We start from the raw sequence: 22,584 nt of genomic DNA, 5'->3' as shown, positions 1-22,584 counted from the left end.
GCGGATGGCGCTGGAGGCTCCCTGGTCCTGTCCCCTCGGAATTGGGCTCAAACCAGAGAGGCAACCACAGCCCCTCGCCCCTCCCGGGGGGCACAGGAGGGCTGTGGAAGGCCCCGCAGGCAGGCTCCGCACTGGGCCTGAAGGAGGGCGGGAGGAGAATCGGGGTGCCGTTCCCGGCGGGAAAGGTGGGGCAGGAGGGGCTCACAGCAGACGGCTGACCTCGGGTCTGGAGGGCCAGGGGCACGTCTGCCCACGGGGTCCGATGGGAACGCACTGCTGTCCTCTCCACGTGGCCGCTCCGAAGGTTCCGGGAAAGTCCCCTCAACCCCCCGAGACCCACCACCGGCCCCAGCAGAGGCAGGGCTGGGAACAAGCCTGGGTCCTCCGAGGCCCCCCGGCAGGGCCTGGAACCAGGGGCCCTGGGCCGAGGCCAGCAGCGCAGCCGCACCCGGCACAGCCATAGACCCGCCGGTGACCACGGACAGTGAGACCAGGAGGACAAGCTGCTGCGGTCCCCGCCCCCCGGTCCCGGCTCCGCTGTGATGGACCCACTGCAGCGCAGGTGGTCTCTGGAGGCGGGGCTCCTGCCCTGGCTTAGCTTACCCACCAGCGGGACTGGGCGGGAAGCCACCACCCTGACGGCCACAGGACCACCTCCTTCCCCACCTGCCACAGTGCCCACCCAGGGCGCCAGCGACGGGAGGTCCGAGCTGGCTGGGAAGCGAGCGGCTGGGACACCGAGGGCCAGGGAGGCGGGGGCATTGCAGCTGGCATCACTGAGTCACCTACCCTCCCACCAAGACCCCATCACCGCTTCCCGCGGGCAGGGCTCCAGGGAGCGCCCTGGCCTCCGCGCTAAGCAGTCCAACCAGCAAGCGGCTGCCTGGCCCTTCTGAGGAGCTGACCAGTTGTCATGGAAACCTCACTTTGTAAATAATGACAGGGAAAAGTAAACCTACAAGCCCTTCGCTGCCCTGTCAGGGAGCACGCAGCCCCGGACCCTGGGGCCTCTGGGAGGCCGTGGGAGAGGGCAGCCCTGTCTGTGTGGCTCTCAAAGGCCAGGCCCTTCCACAGCATCCGCACAGGCGGAGGGCGGAGGGCTGGGCCAGTGCGGCTCAGGGGGAGGCGTGCCGACAGGTGCTTGCCCAGCTTCCTGCCCAGGGAGCTGGCACCTGAGAACTCCCCAAGGCCACCTCCCAGCCCCAGGGAAAGGGGGGGCGGTGTCCGCCAGTCCAGCTCCCCTCGGCTGCCGCGCCCCCCCCCCTCCCGTCCCCAACAGCCAGCCTCACTTCCCCGTCCCGCACGCTCAGGTGTGTCGGCTGCCAGGAGGGGCCCATCCCGCCTCCGGAAGGGCCTCCCGCCTTCTCCTGCCACACCCTGCCCTCCGGGCGTCGGGAGGAAGGCAGTCCAGGGAGGGTGGCCCTGGGGCGGGTGAGAGGGGCCGGGCGTGTCCTGACCAAGGCCGCCAGCGCCCCCTCCGCAGGGCCTCTGCCTGGGAGCTGCAGCCCGCAGTAACACGGAAAGCCCTTGTGCACGGACTTTAACACGGAAAGCCCATGTGCCAGGGAGGCACGCTGCCGGCAGGAGTGAAGGAGCCAGTCCTCCCAAACCTGCCGTCCTGCCTGGCCCTGGGCACCACTCCACGGCCTGTGGCAGGTCTGGCAGGTGCTGGCAGGAGATAAAGTGAGGACAGGATGCCGCGCGGCTGGGAAGCACGCTGCGTTCCCCCTCACAGCCCATCCGCGGGCACACACTTCCGCTTCTGTAAGGGCCGCGGCCCCAGCGCTTCCTCAATCCAGACCATCATCTGTGCCCTGCCCCACGCCCCACCCTCTGCCACAGACAAGGGAACCAGACTGAGCTCTCACAGCCCTGGCTCCTGGCGCTGCCCCAACCCGAACCCAGAGCCGGTGCTGCCGGCGGGGAGGGCAGTGGCCAGGCTGCCTGGGCTGGGCCGCAGGGATGCTCAGAGCCGGACCACCCATGTGCTCCCTGGGAAGTCAGGGCCTTCCCCACCCCCATCCCTGAGTCCCTCAAGTCCCTGTGCGCCTGGCCTGCCCCGGCAGCAGCCGCCCTTCTTCCTGCCGCCACCCCCCTGCACCCCTCCCTCCCCTGAGCCCAGAGGCCTGCAGCGCTGCTCCCAGCAGTGGGCTCGGCGCCCCCAGGAGGCCGCTTGCTGGGTCTGGTCAAGTCCAGGATCCCCTCGGGCAGAGAAAAGGCCCCAAGGCCTCGGGGCACCCCAGAACCAAGTGCCTAGAGAGCTGAGCTCTTCCCCACCTGGTGGACCAACCAGGGTCTCCCCAGTTTCTCGTAGCCCCCCAACTCACGGCTGGGTCTTCTCCCTGGGAAAGGCCTCGTCGACTCGCCTCCTGAGCACCTTCAGGGACAAGCTGCGCCGGAGCAGCAGCCTGAGCATGGTCTCCGAGTCTGCTCCTGGCCCTCCCGCAGCCACAGCCACAGCCGTAACCACAGCCACAGCCACAGCCACAGCCACAGCCAGGCGACTGGAGAGGCCCCGGCCCAAAGCGGTGCCCTTTGGACTTGCCCCTCCCTGCGGTGTGGATGCCGGGCCTAAGCAACCCTGGCTTCTCCTCTCGGCATGCCCAGCACACCTCCCACCCCGAGGACATACCGAACCATCCTGCCACACACCGTGCATGCCTGACCTTTACCTACCCAGAGAGCACAGCCACCCAGACCCTGACACCCCAGGGAGCACAGACACTGACACCCCAGGGAGCACAGCCACCCAGACCCTGACACCCCAGAGAGCACAGAAACCCAGACTCTGACACCCCAGGGAGCACAGCCACCCAGACCCTGACACCCCAGGGAGCACAGACACTGACACCCCAGGGAGCACAGCCACCCAGACACTGACACCCCAGGGAGCACAGCCACCCAGACACTGACACCCCAGGGAGCACAGACCCTGACACCCCAGGGAGCACAGCCACCCAGACACTGACACCCCAGGGAGCACAGACCCTGACACCCAAGGGAGCACAGACCCTGACACCCCAGGGAGCACAGCCACCCAGACACTGACACCCCAGGGAGCACAGACCCTGACACCCCAGGGAGTACAGACCCTGACACCCCAGGGAGCACAGACCCTGACACCCCAGGGAGTACAGACCCTGACACCTCAGGGAGCACAGCCACCCAGACACTGACACCCCAGGGAGCACAGACCCTGACACCCCAGGAAGCACAGCCACCCAGACACTGACACCCCAGGGAGCACAGACCCTGACACCCCAGGGAGCACAGACCCTGACACCTCAGGGAGCACAACCACCCAGACACTGACACCCCAGGGAGCACAGCCACCCAGACACTAACACTGGGCGCTTCCCTTCGCTTCCCACAGAGCCGTGTGCTCACAGGCAGCGCTCCTGTCTCCGGCACCCGTGACGCTGTGTGTTCAGGACTCACGACCTGGCCCTGGGCCCCAAGGTTTGGTTCTGTTCCAGCCAGCGTACTGGGCGGGGACACTCCTGGGAATGAACCCCAGCTGAGGGGGAGCTATGTCACTTCCTGGCACTCCGGTGAGGAAAGGTGAGGGGGCACTGATGCAAATCATACGTCCGCTGATTTATCGTTTTGTTCCACGTGGTCATTAGGAAAATAGGTGAGGCAGACGCTGCCCCTAACTGTGGAGGACATTTTGTCTTCAACTGTCCAGAATGCATATTCTGCTGCTCTGGGGTGAAATGCTCTAAATATATAAACACAACAAAATAAAAATCACAGGAAATAGGAGTTGAAAGAGATCTTGGAAATTAGCTGGTTCGAGTCCCAGCTTCCACCTGTGAGGAGAGTGGGACTGCGGGAAGGAAGCCTGGCCCGGCTGAGGACGGGCGGGATGACAAAGGGCACGCACAGAGCTGGGTCGGAGGAAGAGCTGCCGAGGGAGAAGCCATAGACACACTGCCCTGCCCGGCCAGCGGGGCTCAGTGGCTGAGCATCGACCTATGAACCAGGAAGTCCCAACTGAATACCCAGTCAGGGCATATGCCCCGGTTGCAATGGGGGCCATACAGAAGGCAGCTGATCAATGATTCTCTCTCATCATTGATGTTTCTATCGCTCTCACCCTCTCCCTTCCTCTCTGAACTCATAATAATAATAATACATACGTACTGTCCTTGCTATCAAAACACCAACCAGAGAAGAGGGAGAGCAAGATACTAAAAACCTATTTGAAGAAAGAATAACAGAAAACTTCCCCTTCCTGATGAAAGAAATAGACTTACAAGTCCAAGAAGCACAGAGAGTTCCAAACAAGAGGAACCCAAAGAGGCATCATTATTAAAATGCCAAGTGTTAACGACAGAGAGAGAATCTTAAAAGCAGTTAGTTACCTACAAGGGAGCACCCATACAACTGTCAGCTGATTTCTCAACAGAATCTTTGCAGGCCAGAAGGGAATGGCAAGAAATATTCAAAGTGATGAGTAGCAAAACCTACAACCAAGATTACTCTACCCAGCAAAGCTAACATTTAGGATTGAAAGTCAGATAAAGAGCTTCACAGGCAAGAAAAAGCTAAAGGAATTCATCACCAGCAAACCAGTATTACATGAAATATTGAAAGGCATTCTCTAAGGAGAAGGAGGAGGAGGAGGAGATGGAGGACAAGCAAAAGGAGGAGAAAAAAATATTTTTAAAAAATATGAATAAAATAGCAATAAACACATATATGTGAACAATTAAATCTAAAAATCAAAACAAACAAGGAATCTAATGAACAAAATAAACTAATGAATAAAATAGAATCAGAGGCATGGAACCAACTGACGAATCTCAGAGGGACGGGGAGTGGAGGGGTTGGAAAAGATTAACCTAAGATTTTATATGCAGGAATGCATTACTCATGGACTCAGACCACAGGGTGGGGAGGGTGGAGTGGGGCAGGAACTGGGTGGAGGGGGACATGAGGGGAAAGGGGGGACATATGTAATACTCTCAACAATAAATATTTTTGAAAAAGAAAGAAAATCCATATATAACTTGTTGGCCCAACAGCAGATTGAAAACACTAGATGAGCCCCAGCCATTTGGCTCAGTGGTTAGAACGGTGGCCCACAGACTGGAGGGTTGAGGGTTCAATTCCTGGTCGAGGGCACATACCCTGGTTGCAGGTTCATCCCCGTCCTGCGAGTAGGAGGCAACCAATCGATGTGTGTCTCTCTCATCGATGATTCTCTCTTTCCCCCTCCTCCTCCTTCCCTCCTAATTTCTATAAAAGTCTATGGAAAAAATATCCTCAATTGAGGATTCAAAAACACAAATGAAAACACTAGATTTTCGTTCAGAGAGTGCTCCCTATTACAGCCCAAACCGGAACCAGCTCCCATGCCCACACGCAGGCGAAGGGACCGCGTCCGCCCTGACCAGGAGCACTGCTCAGCTCGAGAAGGGGACGGACTAGCCGTCAGGCGGCAGCATGAACCAGCCCCGAAGGAACACATCCTGGGCCTCCATGTCACAAGCTCTAGAAACGTAAGCTGCTCCTCAGCCTCGGAAAGGGCTGCTGGTGGCCGGGCTGGGAGGCGGGAGGGAGGGACTCTCACCCGAGGGGCGTGCTCCTGGCTTTAATAGTGGTGAAGGCTGCACAGTGTAGACATGTGTCAGGTTTATCTGGTTACTCAAACGTGAGCAGTTACAGAAATTACACCTCAGGAAAGCACTTAGGTAACTATACCTCCCGCCCTGCTGACGCCTGCAGAGAATCCGTTGTTGGCACATGCCGTGGGCTCCTCCCTTAGCCGCTGGCATGAGGACACCCCGCTGGGACCCAGCCCACTGCCCCAGGAGGTAACACTGTCCCCCGGAGCCAGCGGAGCTGGTGCCCCAACTCCCAGCCACCAGCATTGTGCGAGCCCAGCAGTCAGGAGGGAGGCAGCAGCGCCCTCTGGAGGGAGCTCGTCACCCGAGCCCTCCCGGCCCAGCAGGCAGGCCCCAGGCGGTGTCAGTGAAGGCCTCTCACACCGGGACTGGCAGAGGCCCTGGTGTGCAGAGAGCTGAGGCCCAGGTCTCCCCGCCACAGCAGGATCACCGGGAGGGCGCCCAGACTCCCCAGGGTACGGAGGACACCTGAAGGCACCCGGGGGCACCGGGCCTGAAGGCCATGGGAAGGAGTCGCCCTCAGCCCTGAACGGGCCGGGGGAGAGGAGAGGGACCCTCAGCCTCTCGGCCCTCCCAGCATCCTGGGCATGGAGCAGCCCACCCGCCCAGCACCGCCGCAGCCACGTGCCGGTGCCCGGGCGCTGTAGGAATGCCAGGGCAGCTGACCCGGGACAAGGCCTGAAGTCCGGGTCCTGGTCGAGGCTCTGCCACACTTGCCACATGCCCCCAAGGTGGCCAGTTTCTTCCCCTGGAACAAGGAGGCTGACGCGGGGCCGAGAGACCCCCCCCCCACACACACACACCTTGTCTCCCACGCCCCCAGACCTGGCAAAGCCCCCGCAGCTGAGCTCCTGGCCGCCCTGGAAGGGAGCAGCCAGGACGCTGCTAAGAGAACCCAGGAGAGCCTCAGGCAGGAGGAAGGGCTTACACAACACACGCTGATTTAAAAAATGACAACTTGTATTCAAAATGCACGCAGATCTCCTAAAACTTAACCATAACCGGCAGCCCCGGAGGAAAACGGGCAAAGCCCTGAACACGCCCGTGGAGCAGCGAACGCCGCGGGCAGGGCAGCTGCACGCCCCTCCTCCAGGACCAACCGAGCGACCGCTCAGATCCGAGAGGCCAGCCTGGGCAGCAGCCGGACAGGAGCCTCCGGCCAGGAGTCTGCGGAGGAAGCCGCGTGGGGAGGAGGGACTGCTCGGAGGCGGCGCTGGCGGACGGCTGGGCCACACCCTGTGCAGCATGCCCGCTAGGTCCTGCTCGAACCGGGGTCCTGGGAGAGGTCCCGGAGGATGACGGTCGGGGGTTAGGGGCTGTGACACGGAAGCAGCAGAACCGGAGGGACTGTGGCTTCTACCAGGGTTCGAGGCGCCGGTGCAGGGCGCTGTGGTGCTGTCCTGTTTGGGGGCTTAGACACAGGTAAGCGTCTGTTACCCAACCGAGGAGCCCACTGCCCACCTCCTGCCCACTGCGGGCGGGGACGCAGGCTCTGAGCGCCTCTGCCCTGCGGCACCGCCGGGGAGGAAACTGCCGGGAGGGCACCGCCAGGGACACAGGGCGTGTGGCCAGCTGCTCTGTGGGGATGCGGGAGCGGGAGCAGGAGGGATCGATGCGTGTTCTCGTGGTGCAGGGCGTGCTCTCTATGATAAAATTAAAGAATTCCTCAACATTGGGTGTGAGGCAGCTCCTCCGGAGATTACATTGAGAAATGCAAATATTTAACTTATTAAGTACATAGATGACCTAGCTGGCATTTGTACACAGTGTGAGTGTGTTATCACTGCCGGTATTTTCTAAGTGGCAATTCTGCAATGAGGCACAAGCTGTTCAAGGAGTTAAATACTGAGTCAGCCCGGCCAGGTAGCTCAGCGGGTAGCGCGCTGTCCCACTACCCTGAGGCTGCAGGTTTGATCCCTGGGCAGGGCATAGGCAAGAGTCAACCACTGAGAGCATAAATGGAGGAGCAATAAATCGCATTTCTCCTTCTCTCACGTCAATAGATTAAAAAATTAAAATAGATAAAAATAGGTTTCCTTCAAACTCACTTTAATGAGAGTTTATTTATAATTAGTGTATGTTATTTCTATTAAAGTCCTTATGATGAAAAATCAAAATGTATCATGTTAAAATATAAGAAATGAAAGTATGTTCTTTTAAAAGGTTATTCTTTTTTTAAAATATATTTTTATTGATTTTTTTACAGAGAGGAGGAGAGAGGGATAGAGAATCAGGAACATCGATGAGAGAGAAACATTGATCAGCTGCCTCATGCACCGCCCCACTGGGTATGTGCCTGCAACCAAGGTACAAGCCCTTGACCGGAATCGAACCTGGGACTCTTGAGACTGCAGGCCAATGCTCTATCCACTGAACCAAACCGGTTAGGGCTAAAAAGGCTATTCTTAAAAACAAAATAAAATTAAGAATAAAATAAAATAAAGATAAAGACTATTCTTGTCCAGCCAGCGGGGCTCAGTGGTTGAGCGCTGACCTATGAACCAGGAGGTCACGGTTTGATTCCCAGTCAGGGCACAGGCCCGGGTTGTAGGCTCGATCCCCAGTGTGGGGTGTGCAGAAGGCAGCTAATCAGTGATTCTCTCTCATCATTGATGTCTCTTTCTCTCTCCTCCTCCCTTCCTCTCTGAAAGCAAAAAAAAAAAACCCATATTTTAAAAAGAAGAAAAAATAAAAGAAGAGCCGAAACTGGTTTGGCTCAGTGGATAGAGCATCGGTCTGCGGACTGAAGGGTCCCAGGTTCGAATCCGGTCAAGGGCATGTACCTTGGCTGCGGGCACATCCCTGGTAGGGGGTGTGCAGGAGGCAGCTGGTCGATGTTTCTCTCTCATTGACGTTTCTAGCTCTCTATCCCTCTCTCTTCCTCTCTGTAAAAAATCAATAAAATATATCTTTAAAAAAAGACACTCAGCACCACAGGGTCATAGGCGAATTGCAAACTGCAGCCTCTGCGCCCCACGGCCAGACTCCACGCTGAGGCCGGAGCAGGCGGAGCGGCAGGAGCTCACCGGGACCCAGGCACGGCCGCCCCTTTGGAAGGCATCTGGTCATTTCCTAACGAACCGAACAGCCTCCTAATTACCTATATTGCACTCTACAGTCCATTGATTATACTAAAATAAATGTAAAAACTTAGTAGGTACATGGAAGCAATTAAAGCAAAATCAAGTCAAAAAACTGTCATGGACAAAAGCCCACCATCTCCAGAAAAACCGTTATGCTGGCTCCGGCCGCAATGGCAGCGGCCGCGGCCGGGTAACTGGTCAGGGAGGCGCCCCGGGCTGTGGTGTCGCCGCCCGGCGGGCTGGTCTCAGGCGGCACAGGCCAGGGGCGCTGTCCTGAGGCAGCACAGAGGGTCCACCACACAGACCCGCTCCCTGAGGAGCTGGGCCCGGAGGCCCGGAGAGCCATCAGGCGGCAGAGCTCTGGATTCCGAGGCCACACGGAGCGAGCAGGCCCGGGGCTTGGAGGACCCAGGAAGGTGCCACTGGCTGGGAACAGGGCGCACATCGCTACCCGATCGGCTACACGGCTCGGGTTTCCACCCGCACGGCGCCCACAGGCATCGGAACACCGAGCTCAGCCAGCTGGGGGAGGGGGCGGGAAGCCTCCTCCAGGCAGGCGGGCGGGCGGGCAGGCGGGCACACCTCCAGTATCCAGCGTGCCCCCTGCCAGGGCCGGGCCGGGCGGCCAGGACAGCGGGGAGGGGCCAGAACCACGCCCAGTGCCCCCCAGCCCCTCATACACTATGCCCCTCCAGGAGTTCTGTGGGAGAGTCCCTGGAAGGCCTCCTCCGAGCCTAGCACTGGTGGCATCTGGCACGCTCCACTAGGCACCCCGCTCAGAGAAGCACTCAGCCTGAAGCCAGGTTTGGGAGACACACCGCACCCTAGACTTTACCCAAGCCAGCCACGGCGTTTCCAGGCAGCGGGGGCTGGCACGGTCTCCATCACCCGCCCTCCCTTACACAGCGTTCGCCCTCGGTCAGGCATGTGATGGGGCACAGAGGAGAGCCCTGGGTTCTAGTGTCCACTGTGCTGACCTTGGGCAAGGCACTCTGCCTCAGTTTCCCCACCTGTAGCACAGGCTGAGAGCTGCCTGAGTGAGCGTGAGGGTGAGGATGCAGGAGGAGCGGGCCAGGGCTTCTCCCCGCAGCGGTGGATGCTCCGCGCACACATCGTGGCGGCGGCGGGGAAATGGTTTTGTGAAAGCAATTCCTTCTCCCTCGACGTTAACTCCCAGCCGAGAGCTGCCTCCGGGGGATGGAAATTCCGTTTTCTGGCATTTCTGACGCCCAATCCAACGTGCCTGCAGCGGCGGCGCAAGCTCAGCACGTGCCCAGCAGATGCACCCGCCCAACTGCCGTGATCCAACACGTCTCAGACGGCCACACGCATGTTCCGCAGGAAACATGGGGGCAAACCTCGGTGGCCTTGGATTTGACAATGGTTTCTTACTATGACAATAAAAGTACAAGCAACCAAAAAAAAAAAAAAGAAAGAAAGAAAAGGAAAGAAAAGAAAATTTAAGCTGTTGGACACCAAAACTTGGACTTTTGTGCTTCCAGAGACAGCATCGAAGTGAAAAGAGCCCAAACCACAGTGAGGCTCGCTCACACCCGTCCGAATGGCTGTCATCAGAAGGCAGCGCAACCCTAGCCAGTGTCGCTCAGTGGATGGAGCATCGGCCTGTGGACTCAGAGGTCCCGGGTTCAATTCCAGTCAAGGGCATGTCCCTTGGTTGCGGGCACATCCCCAATGGGGAGGGTGCAGGAGACAGCTGATCCATGTTTCCCTCTCACTGATTTTTTTGACTCTCTCCCTTTCCCTTCCTCTCTGTAAAAAAAAATCAGTAAAATTTATTAAAAGAAAGAAAGAAAGAAAGAAAGAAAGAAAGAAAGCAGGCAGCGCCCAGGTGCTGGGTGAGGGAAGGAGCGGCCTGAGGGACGGCAGCTGGTGCAGCCTCTGCGCCACAGCCCGGGGCCCCCACAGGCCGCCAGGTGCCACAGGAGAGCAGGGAGCCTGGCACGTGGCACAGGGCTCTGAGACACACGGTTCCGGGCCACGCCGCTTCCGGCCACCGAGCACATGGCGCACTTGTCTCCTCCTCGAGGGCACTTGGGAGTGAAAGCTCCACTTCTCCTCCCTCCGGGTGAGCAGCTCACACCACCCGCCAGGAAGCAGGGCACAGACACTCCCTCGGTGCCCTGTGCCAACCACACCCGGACGGACGCAGTCAAGGAAAGGCGTCTCATCTGGCTCCTGAGCACAAAGCTAGTGACCCCCCAGACCCCCTGAAACCCCACCTTGGGAGACAGGTGCGACCCCAGGGCTCTCTGCGGGCACCAGGCTCCCTTCCTCCCGGTGCATCACTTTTCTCCCCAAACTCCAACGCCCCCCCCCACACACACCTGCCGCGGGGAGCAGCAGGCAGTGGTGGCTCCTCCAGGCTGCCCTGGTCCAGCCTCCAGGCCCTTTCCTCTCCTCTCCAGGGGGCCCCCGCACCCCGCCCTGGCTCGCCGCCTTCCCGTGGCCCGCTTCCCGGGAGCCACGCAGCCCGCGGACCACGCTTTCCCGTGTTTCCCGGACCCAGGAGCCAGCCTGGCTCTCCTGGCCCATCCACCCTAAGCCCGCCTCACTTCCTGTCCGCTTCAATAAACATCGCAGTCCTTGGGCTCCTATTGCGAAATCCTTCCCAGACGAAGTCAAGAACTCACACGCGACTGGCCGTGCGGAGGCAGGTGGCTCGGGGCCAGGGGGCAGTATGACCTGGCAATGCCTCTTCTGAGCTGGTGGGGGTTTTGTTAATCCTCACCGAGAACATTTCCCCCCACTGCTTTTCAGAGAGAGGAGGTCGGGGGAGGATAAGAGAAAGAGAGAGAGAAACATCCATGTGAGAGAGACACATCAACTGGTTGCCTCCCCCACGCTCCCTGACCAGGAGTGGGGAGAAACCACAACCCAAGTATATGTCCTTGACTGAGAATCAAACCCTCCTCGACCCTTTGGTGTGGGCCGATGCTCTAACCATTGACCCACACTGGCAGGACTGGGTTGTTTTTTAATCCTCACCTGAGAATACGTTCTCATTGATTTTTAGAGAAGGGGGGGAGAGAAAGAGATTTTTAAAAACCCATGTGAGAGAGAAACATGGAGAGGATGCCTCCCTCAGGTGTCCCGACTGGGGGTGAACCCGCAACCCAGATACATGCCCTGACCGGGAGCTGAGCCCGCCACCTTTGGGTGTACGGGATGATACTTGCACCAACCGAGCCACCTGCCAGGCCCTGCTTCTGAGTATCTACCTGAAGAAAAAGCGCTCACTAAAAAGACACGTGACCATGGCCACGCAGTGCCATTCAGAGCAGCCAGGCTGGGAGCAGCCGGTGTCCACGGGTTAAAGGGCACTAAGACGCGGTCACGTGCACAGGGGATATGCCGCCGTGAGAGAGGCATCCTGGGAGCAGACCACGCCTTTCCGCCCCCCCCATCTCGCTGGCACGTCAGTCACCATCACCTTCCTCGCTTCCAAGCTCTAGGGCCCTTCCTTTGCCTCTGCAACTCGCTTCCTAAGCCCATGTCTTCTACCAACTACTTCTCCCATATCTGTGATGTTATAGAAGAATGTTCTCTCTTTTTAAAAGATATCTTTATTGATTTCAGAGAGGGATTGAGAGATAGAAACATCAATGATGAGAGAGAATCATTGATCGGCTGCCTCCTGCACACGCCTTACTGAGAATCCAGCCCGCAACCAAGGCACGTGCCCTTGGCTGGAATCGAACCTGGGGCCCTTCAGCCCACAGGCCGACTCTCTATCCATTGAGCCACACCGGCCAGGCGGAAAGGTGCTTTTCTGTCAGTTACACCTGGGAACAGAAACCACTGGCCAGAGTGGGCGTGGCCACTGCCAGAGTGTGAGGCCTTGGGAGGACATCATCGAAACAAAGCAGCGCGCGCTCTCTCTCTCTCCCCCCCCCCCCAGAGTTCTTCTCTGAAATTTTTTTAAAAAAATGTTTTTTAAGTGACAAGACAGCCCACTGAATGGGAGAGAATCTTTGCAAATCATACCGCTGAGAAGAAACTTGTATCTCGTACACTATCTACAATAGAAGGAATTCTCCACCTCAAAATAAAAGTGAGGGGACTTATAATCTGATAGAGCACCCGGTTCATCTGAAAGTACTCCCAGACCTGTAAGTCCTGGAACACAGACTCCGGGAACAGGGCTGAGCTTTCCGCGTCTCCTTTCCCAGGCCGGTGCACCCGCAGGCCGGTGACCGGAGCGAGTGAGGAGGAGGTGGCCCGCTGTGGACAATGGTGCCCGCGGGCAGAGCGTGAAGCACGGTCAGGCCGACCCCACCAGGAGCCACGCCGCCCCTCCTCACCGGTGACCGGGAACAATGGCTGGTTCTGCCGGTCCGGGACCGCTTGTAATCACATTCCGTTCCCAGCCTCCCCGGCCCAGCGGTCGGCAAACTCATTAGTCAACAGAGCCAAACATCAACAGCACAACGATGGAAATTTCTCTGGAGAGCCAACTTTTTTTAAACTTAAACTTCTTCTAACGCCGCTTCTTCAACATAGACTCGCCCAGGCCGTGGTATATTGTGGAAGAGCCACACTCAAGGGGCCAAAGAGCCACATGTGGCTCGCGAGTCGCGGTTTGCCGACCACTGTCCAAGCCCACTCCCCAGTGGGACCGGCCCCGCACCTGCTGGAGGACAGGTTGGATGCTGTGAGCGCCGTCCTCCTGGTTGGCTGGCCTCTCTGTAAGCCTCAGGATTCCACCCGCCTCCGTTATTGGGCATCGCGACAGGCAGCCGAGCCCACCGGGTTTCCCGGTCACCAAAGGACAAATAAGCCCAGTGAGAGCAAGTGGAGAGAACAGACGTTTCTCCTGAGCTCACAAAAGGTACGCAATCGTTAGTCATCAGGGAAGCTCAGACCAAACCACAGTGCGACGCCACTTCCCGGCCGCTAGGGAGGCTGAGACCCAAAAGACGGACAGCGGAGTGCTGGGGGAGCGTGGGGCCCTGGTGGGCTCTGAGGCTGAGGCTGCTGGTGGGAGCGTGGAGAGAAGCAGCCTCCGGCAGACAGACGGCAACTCCTCAAAGGCTAGCACAGCCGAAACCGGTTTGGCTCAGTGGATAGAGAGTCGGCCTGCAGACTGAAAGGTCCCAGGTTTGATTCCGGTCAAGGGCATGTACCTTGGTTGCGGGCACATCCCCAGTAGGAGGTGTGCGAGAGGCAGCTGATCGATGTTTCTCTCTCATCGATGTTTCTAACTGTCTATCGCTCTCCTCTCCTCTCTGTGAAAAATCAATAAAATATATTTTTAAAAAGGCTAGCTCTGCGGGCAAAGGAACAGGTTCATGAAAAGTGACCTCCGGTGATCTTATCCTAAGTTTCCAACGGGCAGGGGGCAGGTCACGGTGGTGTCCGCCTCAGGCCTGGAACTCCCTGTGCTGTGCCTCCAGGCTCCCAGACTTCTGAAATTCGGAAACAGTCTCCGGCCAGACCACCCTGAACGCCCCATCTCGGCTGAAATGCGGAAACAACGACCCTGGAGAGAATACAAGCCCTCAGGGAGCGCTCATCTGTTCCGTATCCCGTACTCCAATCCTGCCTTGCCTTCCCTTCACGGAATCTTCCTCTGTTCCTTCCTAACGTAAACCATAAAGGAACTGGCGTGGTTCAGTGGCTGGGCATCCACCTGTGGACCAGGAGGTTACAGTCAGGCCACAGGCCCAGGCTGCAGGCTCCATTCCCAGTGTGGGGGGTGCAGGAGGCAGCCGATCAATGATTCACTCTCATCACTGATGCTTCTCTCTCTCTCTCTCTCTCCCCCTCCTTTCCTCTCTGAAATCAATAAAAAGATATTAGAAAAAAACGACGACAAAAACTGCCTCCCTGACAGTCATCAGTTTGGCTCAAATAAAATAACAAAATTCTCTACAGGTTTGAATGTTTCTTACTTCCACACAGAATTACCATATGACCCAGCAATTCCATTCCTATTTGGCCACATTATCCCCCTTCCCGGGAGCCAAGGCTCCGAGCCAGCAGCTGGCCGCCCACAGTTCCGTGCAGTTTGACGAGGAGGAACCAGTGAGCACAGACTCCACCGGAGGCCTGTCACCGAGGCGCCCACCTCGGACGCAGTCACAGGTCCCGGAGCACGGTGATGTGGCTGTACGTATTATTTTTGTTAATCCTCACCGAGGCTATTCTCCCATTGATTTTTAGAGAGAGAGTGGAAGGGAGGGGGGAGGGACAGAGAGAGAGACATCAGTGTGAGAGAGACACATCTATTAGTTGCCTCCACAAACGCTCAACAGGGTATGCGCTGGATACACTTGGGACCCTTCAGTCCATAGGCAAACGCTCTAATCACTGGGCCACGGGCATTGATCGGGGGGGCCCCACCCCCTCCCAGGTAGAATGATCTGCTGGAGCCGGCATCACCGGGCTCAGGTCACCCTACCTCACAGAGTCAGGGGGTCCAATCTTGCTCCCAAAAGCGCGGACCGGGGCCCAGCACGGCGGCCCCAGCCCTGCGGAGCCCCGGGGCCCCGGACCCTTCCAGGCAGGCGGCCGCCTGGCCGAGAGCCCGCGGAGGCGGAGGCGCGGCGCCCAGGCCAGCAGCTTCATCCCGCCAGAGGCCCGTTCCCAGTCCCTCTGGTCTCCAGCGGCCCTGCCTCCGGGAGCTGGGCGGGTCTCCAGAGGCCTCGGGGTTGCCCTCCCTCGGCAGCAGGGCCTACAGGATGCTCCTGGCTGGCAGGCCAGCGATGCAAGCAGAGCTCATGACTCAGCCTGAAGTCACACAGCCAGGCAAATGAGGCAGAGAGCAGGGCCCGGCCAGCCAGTGGGGAGGAAATAGGTGGGGCTGTACCAAAGCCACCAAGAACGCTGTGCCAGGCGGCAGCCGCACCCACAGGCCAGAGATACTGATCAGACAGGCGAGGTGAAGGGGTCTGCACTGTGGGTAATGCCAGCGCCTGGCCGGGGCTTTGCCAGCCAGGGCACCCACTTCCGGGAGGCATCCATCCGCTTCAAGCATGATGCCAGCGGGCTGGAGGCTGCAGAAGCCCGGCCTCGCCCGCCAGGTCCTTTGTTTGAGATCGGGGCTGATTTCACTCTGACCATCTGAGCCACTTGTTCTTTCCTCTCCGGACTCTAAGTTCTCCCTCTTACCTCATCGTCCACCGCAGCGAACACAAAAAAAGCAGAACCGGCCAGCCTCACGCTCAGGCTGGCCCCCTAGCTGGCCCGCTCCCCCTGCCCCACCCCCCGACCTCACTGAGGCCTGCTGCGCATTTCCAGATCCTGTGAGTAATAACTCTCAAAGTTCCCCGATGGTTATCACTGAATGACATTTGGCAATGGCAAGAACCAGTCGCAACACTGGTGTCTGATAGGCTGAGAGAGCAGGAGCCACCAGGCCTCTGGGTAGGAGTAACCAGACGGGGCTGGAAGACACCACACACACACACACACCCACCCACCCGCTGACACACACACACACACACACACACACACCCCGCTGACACACACACACACACACACACACACACCCGCACCTCCCTCCCCACCCCCCGCTGACACACACACACACACACACACACCGCCAGCGGCTGTCAGGGGGCCACAGGCGGCAGGCCCTGGGTCTGGGCTGCAGGGGCGGAGGAGTGGAGACACACCCACAGGCCCAGCTTCAGGAGCGGCTCTCGGCTCTCAGCTCCCAGCAGACGCGTTCTCCTTTTCACTTTAATTGTGGAAAGCACCAAAGGGTTCTGTGAGCAGAGCAAAGGAAATGGCTCCCGCCCCACCAAACAGCTCCAACAATCGGCTCTGCTTCCTCTGCCCCCACGCTCCCCTTCCACAGCGTTCGAGAAAACGTCAGACGTCACAGCTGAGCATCCATACACCCCCACCCCCCGCCGGTCCCTCTAAAGATAAAGGCCTGCCTGGCCGCTGGCTCAGTGGCTGAGCGCTGACCTGTCAACCAGGAGGTCAGGGTTCAATTCCCGGTCAGGACACAGGCCGGGTTGTGGGCTCGATCTTTGGTGTGGGGCGTGCAGGAGGCAGCCGGTCAATGACTCTCTCATCATTGATGAATTTATCCCTCTCCTCCTCTCCCTTCTTTTTCAAGGAAAAAAAAAAAATCATACGTGTGTGTGTGTGTGTGTGTGTGTGTGTGTTTAAAATAAACAAAAGCTAAAGACTCACTAAAATACAGTATGAGTCCCTTAATATCATAACCATCAAGGGACTACAAATGCCTCGGGAATGTTTTAAAGCTGCTGCTGGGGATTTTCTCTGCAGGGGCAGCCTGCGTGTGAGCGGCTTCCTCGGTGACTCAGCTGTCAGGAGCCAGGATGCAGGGCAGCGTGCCCTCGCAGGACCCCCTCAGGAGACAGCAGGTGTCCGGGTGTCACAGGCCGGCCCCTCCGGCGGAGCCCCGTCCCCGAGAAAGCGCGCGTGGCCTCTGGGGGCAGGGAGCTGGTCAGGTGGTGCGGCCGCTGGCCCACTTACAGGAGCCTGGAGAGCCAGCAGCACAGCCTCCCAACCACAGGCGCTGCATTGTTTTATGGAATGTTCCAGAATGCTACCTCCAAATGTGGTTTCTGTAAATTAGGTTTGTTTCCATTAATTCCGCTGCAAACCCTATTCAGAGCCCAGAAAGTCCAACCCCACGGCGTACTCCCCTCCAGCCCACGCACCAGTGTCACCGGCGTGTCTGCTGAGGCCGGGCCGTTCCCGCTGTCCTGGCCCAGCGAGCCCCTGCCTCCAGCACCTCCTCCTGCACCTGCATCCGGAGCCATGACCTTGCAGCCTGCACATGGCCTACCCACAGAGGGCTCCAGGCTGCTGGCCTGGGCCGTGCCACGGCCCACCTCCATCTACAAGCTGGCTGCGGTCCCCAAAGAGCCTGCACGTCCCTGAGGGAGCCACACCGCTCGCCCACCCCTCCAGCACCCAGCACCTGCCATAGGCCACGCCCTCAGCCGGACTTACACAAACACAACACAGACCTGCCTGGGGTGAGCCGTGGAAGACAGGGCGTCAGGGCGCCTGGCAGAGGGCACCTCCAGCTGGCAGAGGGCATCCTCAGGCGGCCTCCTCAGCCAAGTCTCTGGCTGTGAGCCTCACTGGCCCCGGGGTAAGTGACAGAGCCGGGCTAACACTCCACACACTGAGTGCGACCAGGACAAGTGCAATTTGCTAACTAAACGTCAATTATGATTCCTCAAAGCAAACCAAAGGAAAAATGCTCTTCTGAGAGTTTAAATGCCGTCCCCAAACCTGCATCTGTAGGGTGGGGCCAAGAGGAGGAGGGGCAGCGCCCCACAGCGGCCTGGCCACCCAAAGCTGGACCCTCAGCGGTCGGGGTTCCCCCTGTGAGCCTCGGGGCGCCCTCTGTGAGCCTCGTTCACGTGGGCAATGCCGGGCTCTGTGCCAAAGGGTTCATCCTGTGATCTCCAGCTCACAGGGTTAAGGAAGGTCCTGAAGGTGCACACCCACATGAGGCAGAGTGGGATTCGAACCCAGGACACTGGCCTCCTGAGCCTGCGTCCCACTTTTCCCACAAAAAGAGCTGCCATTCACTTTCCAGGAGCCAGTTGTGCTGCCAGGTGCGGATGCACTTTCTTCTCTTTAGCGCCCAGAACCACCCACGAGAAACAGGCAGAGGGTGGACACATATCCAGGCCTGGGGCTGCAAAGCTGGCGCTAACCACTGCCCTCACCAGCCTTTAGAGCCCCTATCCCTTCGACACCTCCTTCAGGAGCCAGAGCATTAACTACTCTTAACTGTGTAGGACGGTGGGGCTAGGGGCTAGGGGCGCTCTCTCCGAGGGACTGGGGAGCCCCCGGGCAGGGACCGCATTCTCCAGGCCCTGTCCCTCCTCAGGGCCCTGCTCCTCGGAGCTCAGTGACACTCGGTAAGTTCACGGGCGTGGCTGTCCGGCCGGGAGGCTCCTCTTTCCAAACAGGGGTCAGCTCAGGTGTCCTTAAAGGGCCCCACCCCGAGGTGGCCGCGCTCCCAGTGTTTCTCCCGGGGCTTCTCCGGGCCACGTCCTCGTGACCTCAGCCTCATCACGGCCTCCACTTTGGCAGTTGTTCTGGGCACGGGAGCCGCCTCAGCCAGGTATCCCGCCGGCACCCTCAGCCCGGTATCCCGCCCGGCACCCACAGCCCGGTATCCCGCCCGGCACCCTCAGCCCGATATCCCGCCCGGCACCCTCAGCCCGGTATCCCGCCGGCACCCACAGCCCGGTATCCCGCCGGCACCCACAGCCCGGTATCCCGCCGGCACCCTCAGCCCGGTATCCCGCCGGCACCCTCAGCCCGGTATCCCGCCCGGCACCCTCAGCCCGGTATCCCGCCAGCACCCTCAGCCCGGTATCCCGCCCGGCACCCTCAGCCCGGTATCCCGCCAGCACCCTCAGCCCGGTATCCCGCCCGGCACCCTCAGCCCGGTATCCCGCCAGCACCCAGCCAGCTCGGCCAGAGACATATGAGCCGTGACTGTGCAGGGGTCGCCCGGACAGCATGGCGGTGGGCAGGCTGTGCACACGTGAGTCTGAGCTACTGAAATCCAGCACCTGCTGAAGCTGGGGTTTTCTAAATAATTATTTTCAAAATTAAGTGTATTGAGGTAACATTGATTAAGAACATTATATAAATTTCAGGTGTGTTTTTATTTTATGTTTAATATTTTAAAGAATATTTGGTTTTATTTTATTTTTTATTAATTTTACCAAGAGGAAGGGAGAGAGAGAAACATTGATTGGCTGCCTCTCGCATGTGCCCCAACTGGGATCAGATCCACCCTTTTTGGTAGAGGATGACGCTCTAACCAACTGAACCATGCGGCCAGGGCTAATTATTCATATTAAATTAAATTTATGGGGATAACACTGGTTAAGAGCCTTATGTAAATTTCCAGTAAGAAGCTGGTTTTTAAAAGACGAGTATATACGGAACTGCTATTCATGCCCTGGTGGGTTTAGCTCAGTAGACAGAGCGCTGGTCTGCGGCCTCAGGGGTCCCGGGCTGGATTCCGGTCAAGGGCATGTACCTTGGTTACAGGCTCCTCCCCAGCCCAGGCCTGCTCAGGGCATGTGCAGGAGGCAACCGATCTATGTGTTTCTCTCACATGGAAGTTTCTCTCTGTCTTTCCCTCTCTCTTCCACTCTCTCTAAAATCAATGGAAAAAATATTCCCAGGTGAGGAGGAAGAAAGAAAGGAAGGAAGGAAGGAAGGAAGGAAGGAAAGAAGGAAGGAAGGAAGGAAGGAAGGAAGGAAAGGTACTGCTATTCATCAGCATCAGGAGTGAATAAAAGCCTGGCGCTCCACGCAGACTGAAACCAGACCTCTGCTGGGGAGGAGGGGGTGCAGTGGAAAGAACTGTGCTGGGGACAGAGCCTGGTAGGAGCCGTCCCGGCTCTCGGGGTTGGATGACCTACAGAGGCACTGGGTCTCCCGAACTCAGCCTCCTCCTGACACAGCCGGGTGGTGAGACCCGGCCTCCCTCCCAGGGGAGGTGGGCAAACCGAGTGAGGCGAGGGCTATGTGTGCAAGCCCTGGGCACAGCACGGACCCCAAGGTCACCCAGCCCGCAGGGGGCCTGTCTCCAAACATCAGACACTCCTATTGTTTCTGCCCCTGGCACTGGGAGTGGGTGGGGCCCAGACAGACCCACGGCCAGTAACAAAGCAATGGAGCAAGGCCCCCCAAAGATCCCTCTCCCCAGAAAAGCCAAACCTGACCTTGAGGTCAGTAACGGCCCTGGGCTGGGCTGGGCCAGAAGGAGGTCTGCGGTCAGGGCGCCCCACGGAGCCAGCGCTTACTCTCCCCGGCAGATGTCAACATCCACAGGAAGCTCATTTGGGCTGGACCCAAGGTCAGAGCGATGTCCAGTGTGATATCCAGCCCAGACCGAGGCAGGAAGGCCCTCGCTGCCAGTGGTGCCTGCGCAGGACAGGCCCTGCTGCAGGCCCGGCGCCAGGGAGGCCGCCCGGGCCCTGCCCACCCTGAGCTCAGGCTCAGGGACCCGCGGCCGCTCCCGATGCTGCCCCCGGGGATGGGGAGCCACCGGAGGCCGCCCTCCGTCCTGGCAATGAGCCAGCTCCCCGCTCCGCTTCCTCCGGGGCCTCCGCACGGGGCCCGGAGGGAGCGGGGTGGGAGCTGCGGGCCCCATTGTGTGCGGTGCTGCCAGCGCCGGGCCATCCCCTCCCTCAGCTGCTCCAGGGGGAGGCATTCCGTCCCTCCCGTGGGCGCCGGCTCTCCCCAGACCCGGGCAGGTGCCCGAGGCGGGACCGGACCCCGCAGCCGCCGCCCACGGGGCGCCCATCCCGGGGCTGGCCGAGCTCCGGACGCCGAGCCGCGAGCGAGCGGGCCCCCGCGCCCAGAGGGCCACCGAACCGGGGCCAGGGGGCCTGAGGCGGCCGGGGCGCCGGCGGCGGGGCGGGGCGGGGCGGGCGACACTCCGACCCCCGCCCGGAGCCGGCGCCGCCGATTGTCCCGCAAACGGCCCGCGTGGCCGGCGCCGCCGGGGCTGCGCGGGGGCCGGCGGGCGGGGCGGCGGGGGCGGCGGCCGGCGCTGCGGCACATCCCCGGGCGCCCGGCCGCGGGGGCGGAGGTGAGGGCGGGCGGAGCGGCGGCCGCTGAGGGGTCGGCCGGAGGCCCGGCGGCCGGTGAGGGACCGGAGGTGGCGGGCGCGGGGCAGGCCGGGCGGGGTCCCGGCGCCCCGGCGCCCCGGCCGCGCTTACCGGCAGATCTGGATGGCGGACGGGGTCTCTCCGGTGGGGCCCGACATGCTGGCGGCGGCGGCGGGCGGCCTCCCGAGCGCGCAGGTGTCCGGCAGGCCCCGCGGGGAATGAATGAGCCCGGGTCGCGCCATGCCGAGGGAGGGGAAGGGCGGGCCCGGCGCCCGGGGGCGGGGCCTGCGCGCCGGCGGCCAATCGGACGCGGCCTCCCGCCCAGGCCCCCGCCCCGCGCGCCCCGCCCCCCGGCCTCTCGGGCCTCCCGTGCCGGCGGCGGGGCGCCGCTTCCAGAAGGTTCGGCGGCGGTTGGGCGGCGCCGGCGAGGTGGGGCCGCGTGGGTCGGCCTCGCCCCGCGCGGCGCGTGTCTGTGCGGGGGCTTCTGGGGGCTTCCGGCCGCAACGCCCCGCCGCTCGGTCTCTGGGGTGTTCCTTCGGGTCTCGCAGGCTAAAATGAGCCCCGAAAAGAAATAGTAAATAAAATAAAATAATAAAATAAAATAAAATACAGCCGAAACCGGTTTGGCTCAATGGATAGAGCGTCGGCTTGGGGACTGAAGGGTCCCGAGTTTGATTCCGGTCAAGGGCATGTACCTTGGTTGCGGGCACATCCCCAGTAGGGGGTGTGCAAAAGGCAGCTGATGGATGACTCTCATCGATGTTTCTAACTCTCTCTCTCCCTTCCTCTCTGTACAAAATCAATAAAATATATATATTTTAAAATAATAATAAAGTACAATACAATAATTAAATTAAAATTAAATAATAAAATAAAATGCACCCGAGAGGAAGTGGGAGGCGGCTTCCCGTGGACCGGCGTGCGGGCCGAGCTGCTGTGCGGGTCCCGCGGGGAGGCCCGGGGCTGCACCGGCCGGAGAGGCAGGGCCCCGGGGCCTGGGTTCTGCAGAGCCTGAGGCTGCGGGACTAGCGGCTCCCATTTGTCCGCCGTGGATGGTGCGGCTGCCCTCGGTTCCGGAGGATGGAAATGGGGAACCAGTCCCTCAGCAAACTCACCCTGGGTTCTTCTTACCCTCGGCTGGTGGGCTTACAGGATCCCTCTCCGTACAGTCTCTCCTTCCCATTTTGGGGTGGGGGGGCGGCGTTCCTACTTTCTAACCCACTGGGCCACGCCCATCCCTCTTGGAAAAACTTCTCCCGCAGCTGT

General features: G+C 59.8%; 1 protein-coding gene across 4 annotated transcripts in view; it reads right to left on the bottom strand.

Moving 5' to 3' along the window:
- ACOT7 (acyl-CoA thioesterase 7) overlaps positions 1–21,581 on the bottom strand; it is a 60,923-nt gene extending 39,342 nt beyond the window's left edge. For 2 of the 4 annotated variants that reach the window (XR_014794300.1, XM_084875832.1), the window contains exon 1: positions 21,430–21,581. Coding sequence is in view for 2 of the 4 variants with exons in the window: in XM_084875832.1 (XP_084731958.1) it covers positions 21,430–21,560 (131 nt within the window). In the remaining 2 variants the exon portion in view is untranslated. Of the gene's footprint in view, positions 1–15,137; positions 15,482–21,429 lie in introns of those variants that run through there. The other 2 variants (XR_014794301.1, XM_084875831.1) reach the window with 2 other exon arrangements.
- Between the last annotated feature and the right edge of the window lie 1,003 nt (positions 21,582–22,584).

This window comes from Pipistrellus hanaki (assembly GCF_964339955.1).
Source record: "Pipistrellus hanaki genome assembly, chromosome: 2".
In the NCBI taxonomy this organism is placed as follows: Eukaryota; Metazoa; Chordata; class Mammalia; order Chiroptera; family Vespertilionidae; genus Pipistrellus; species Pipistrellus hanaki.
Note: the sequence above shows the minus strand (reverse complement) of the source record. Positions and strands in the feature narration are given on the sequence as shown.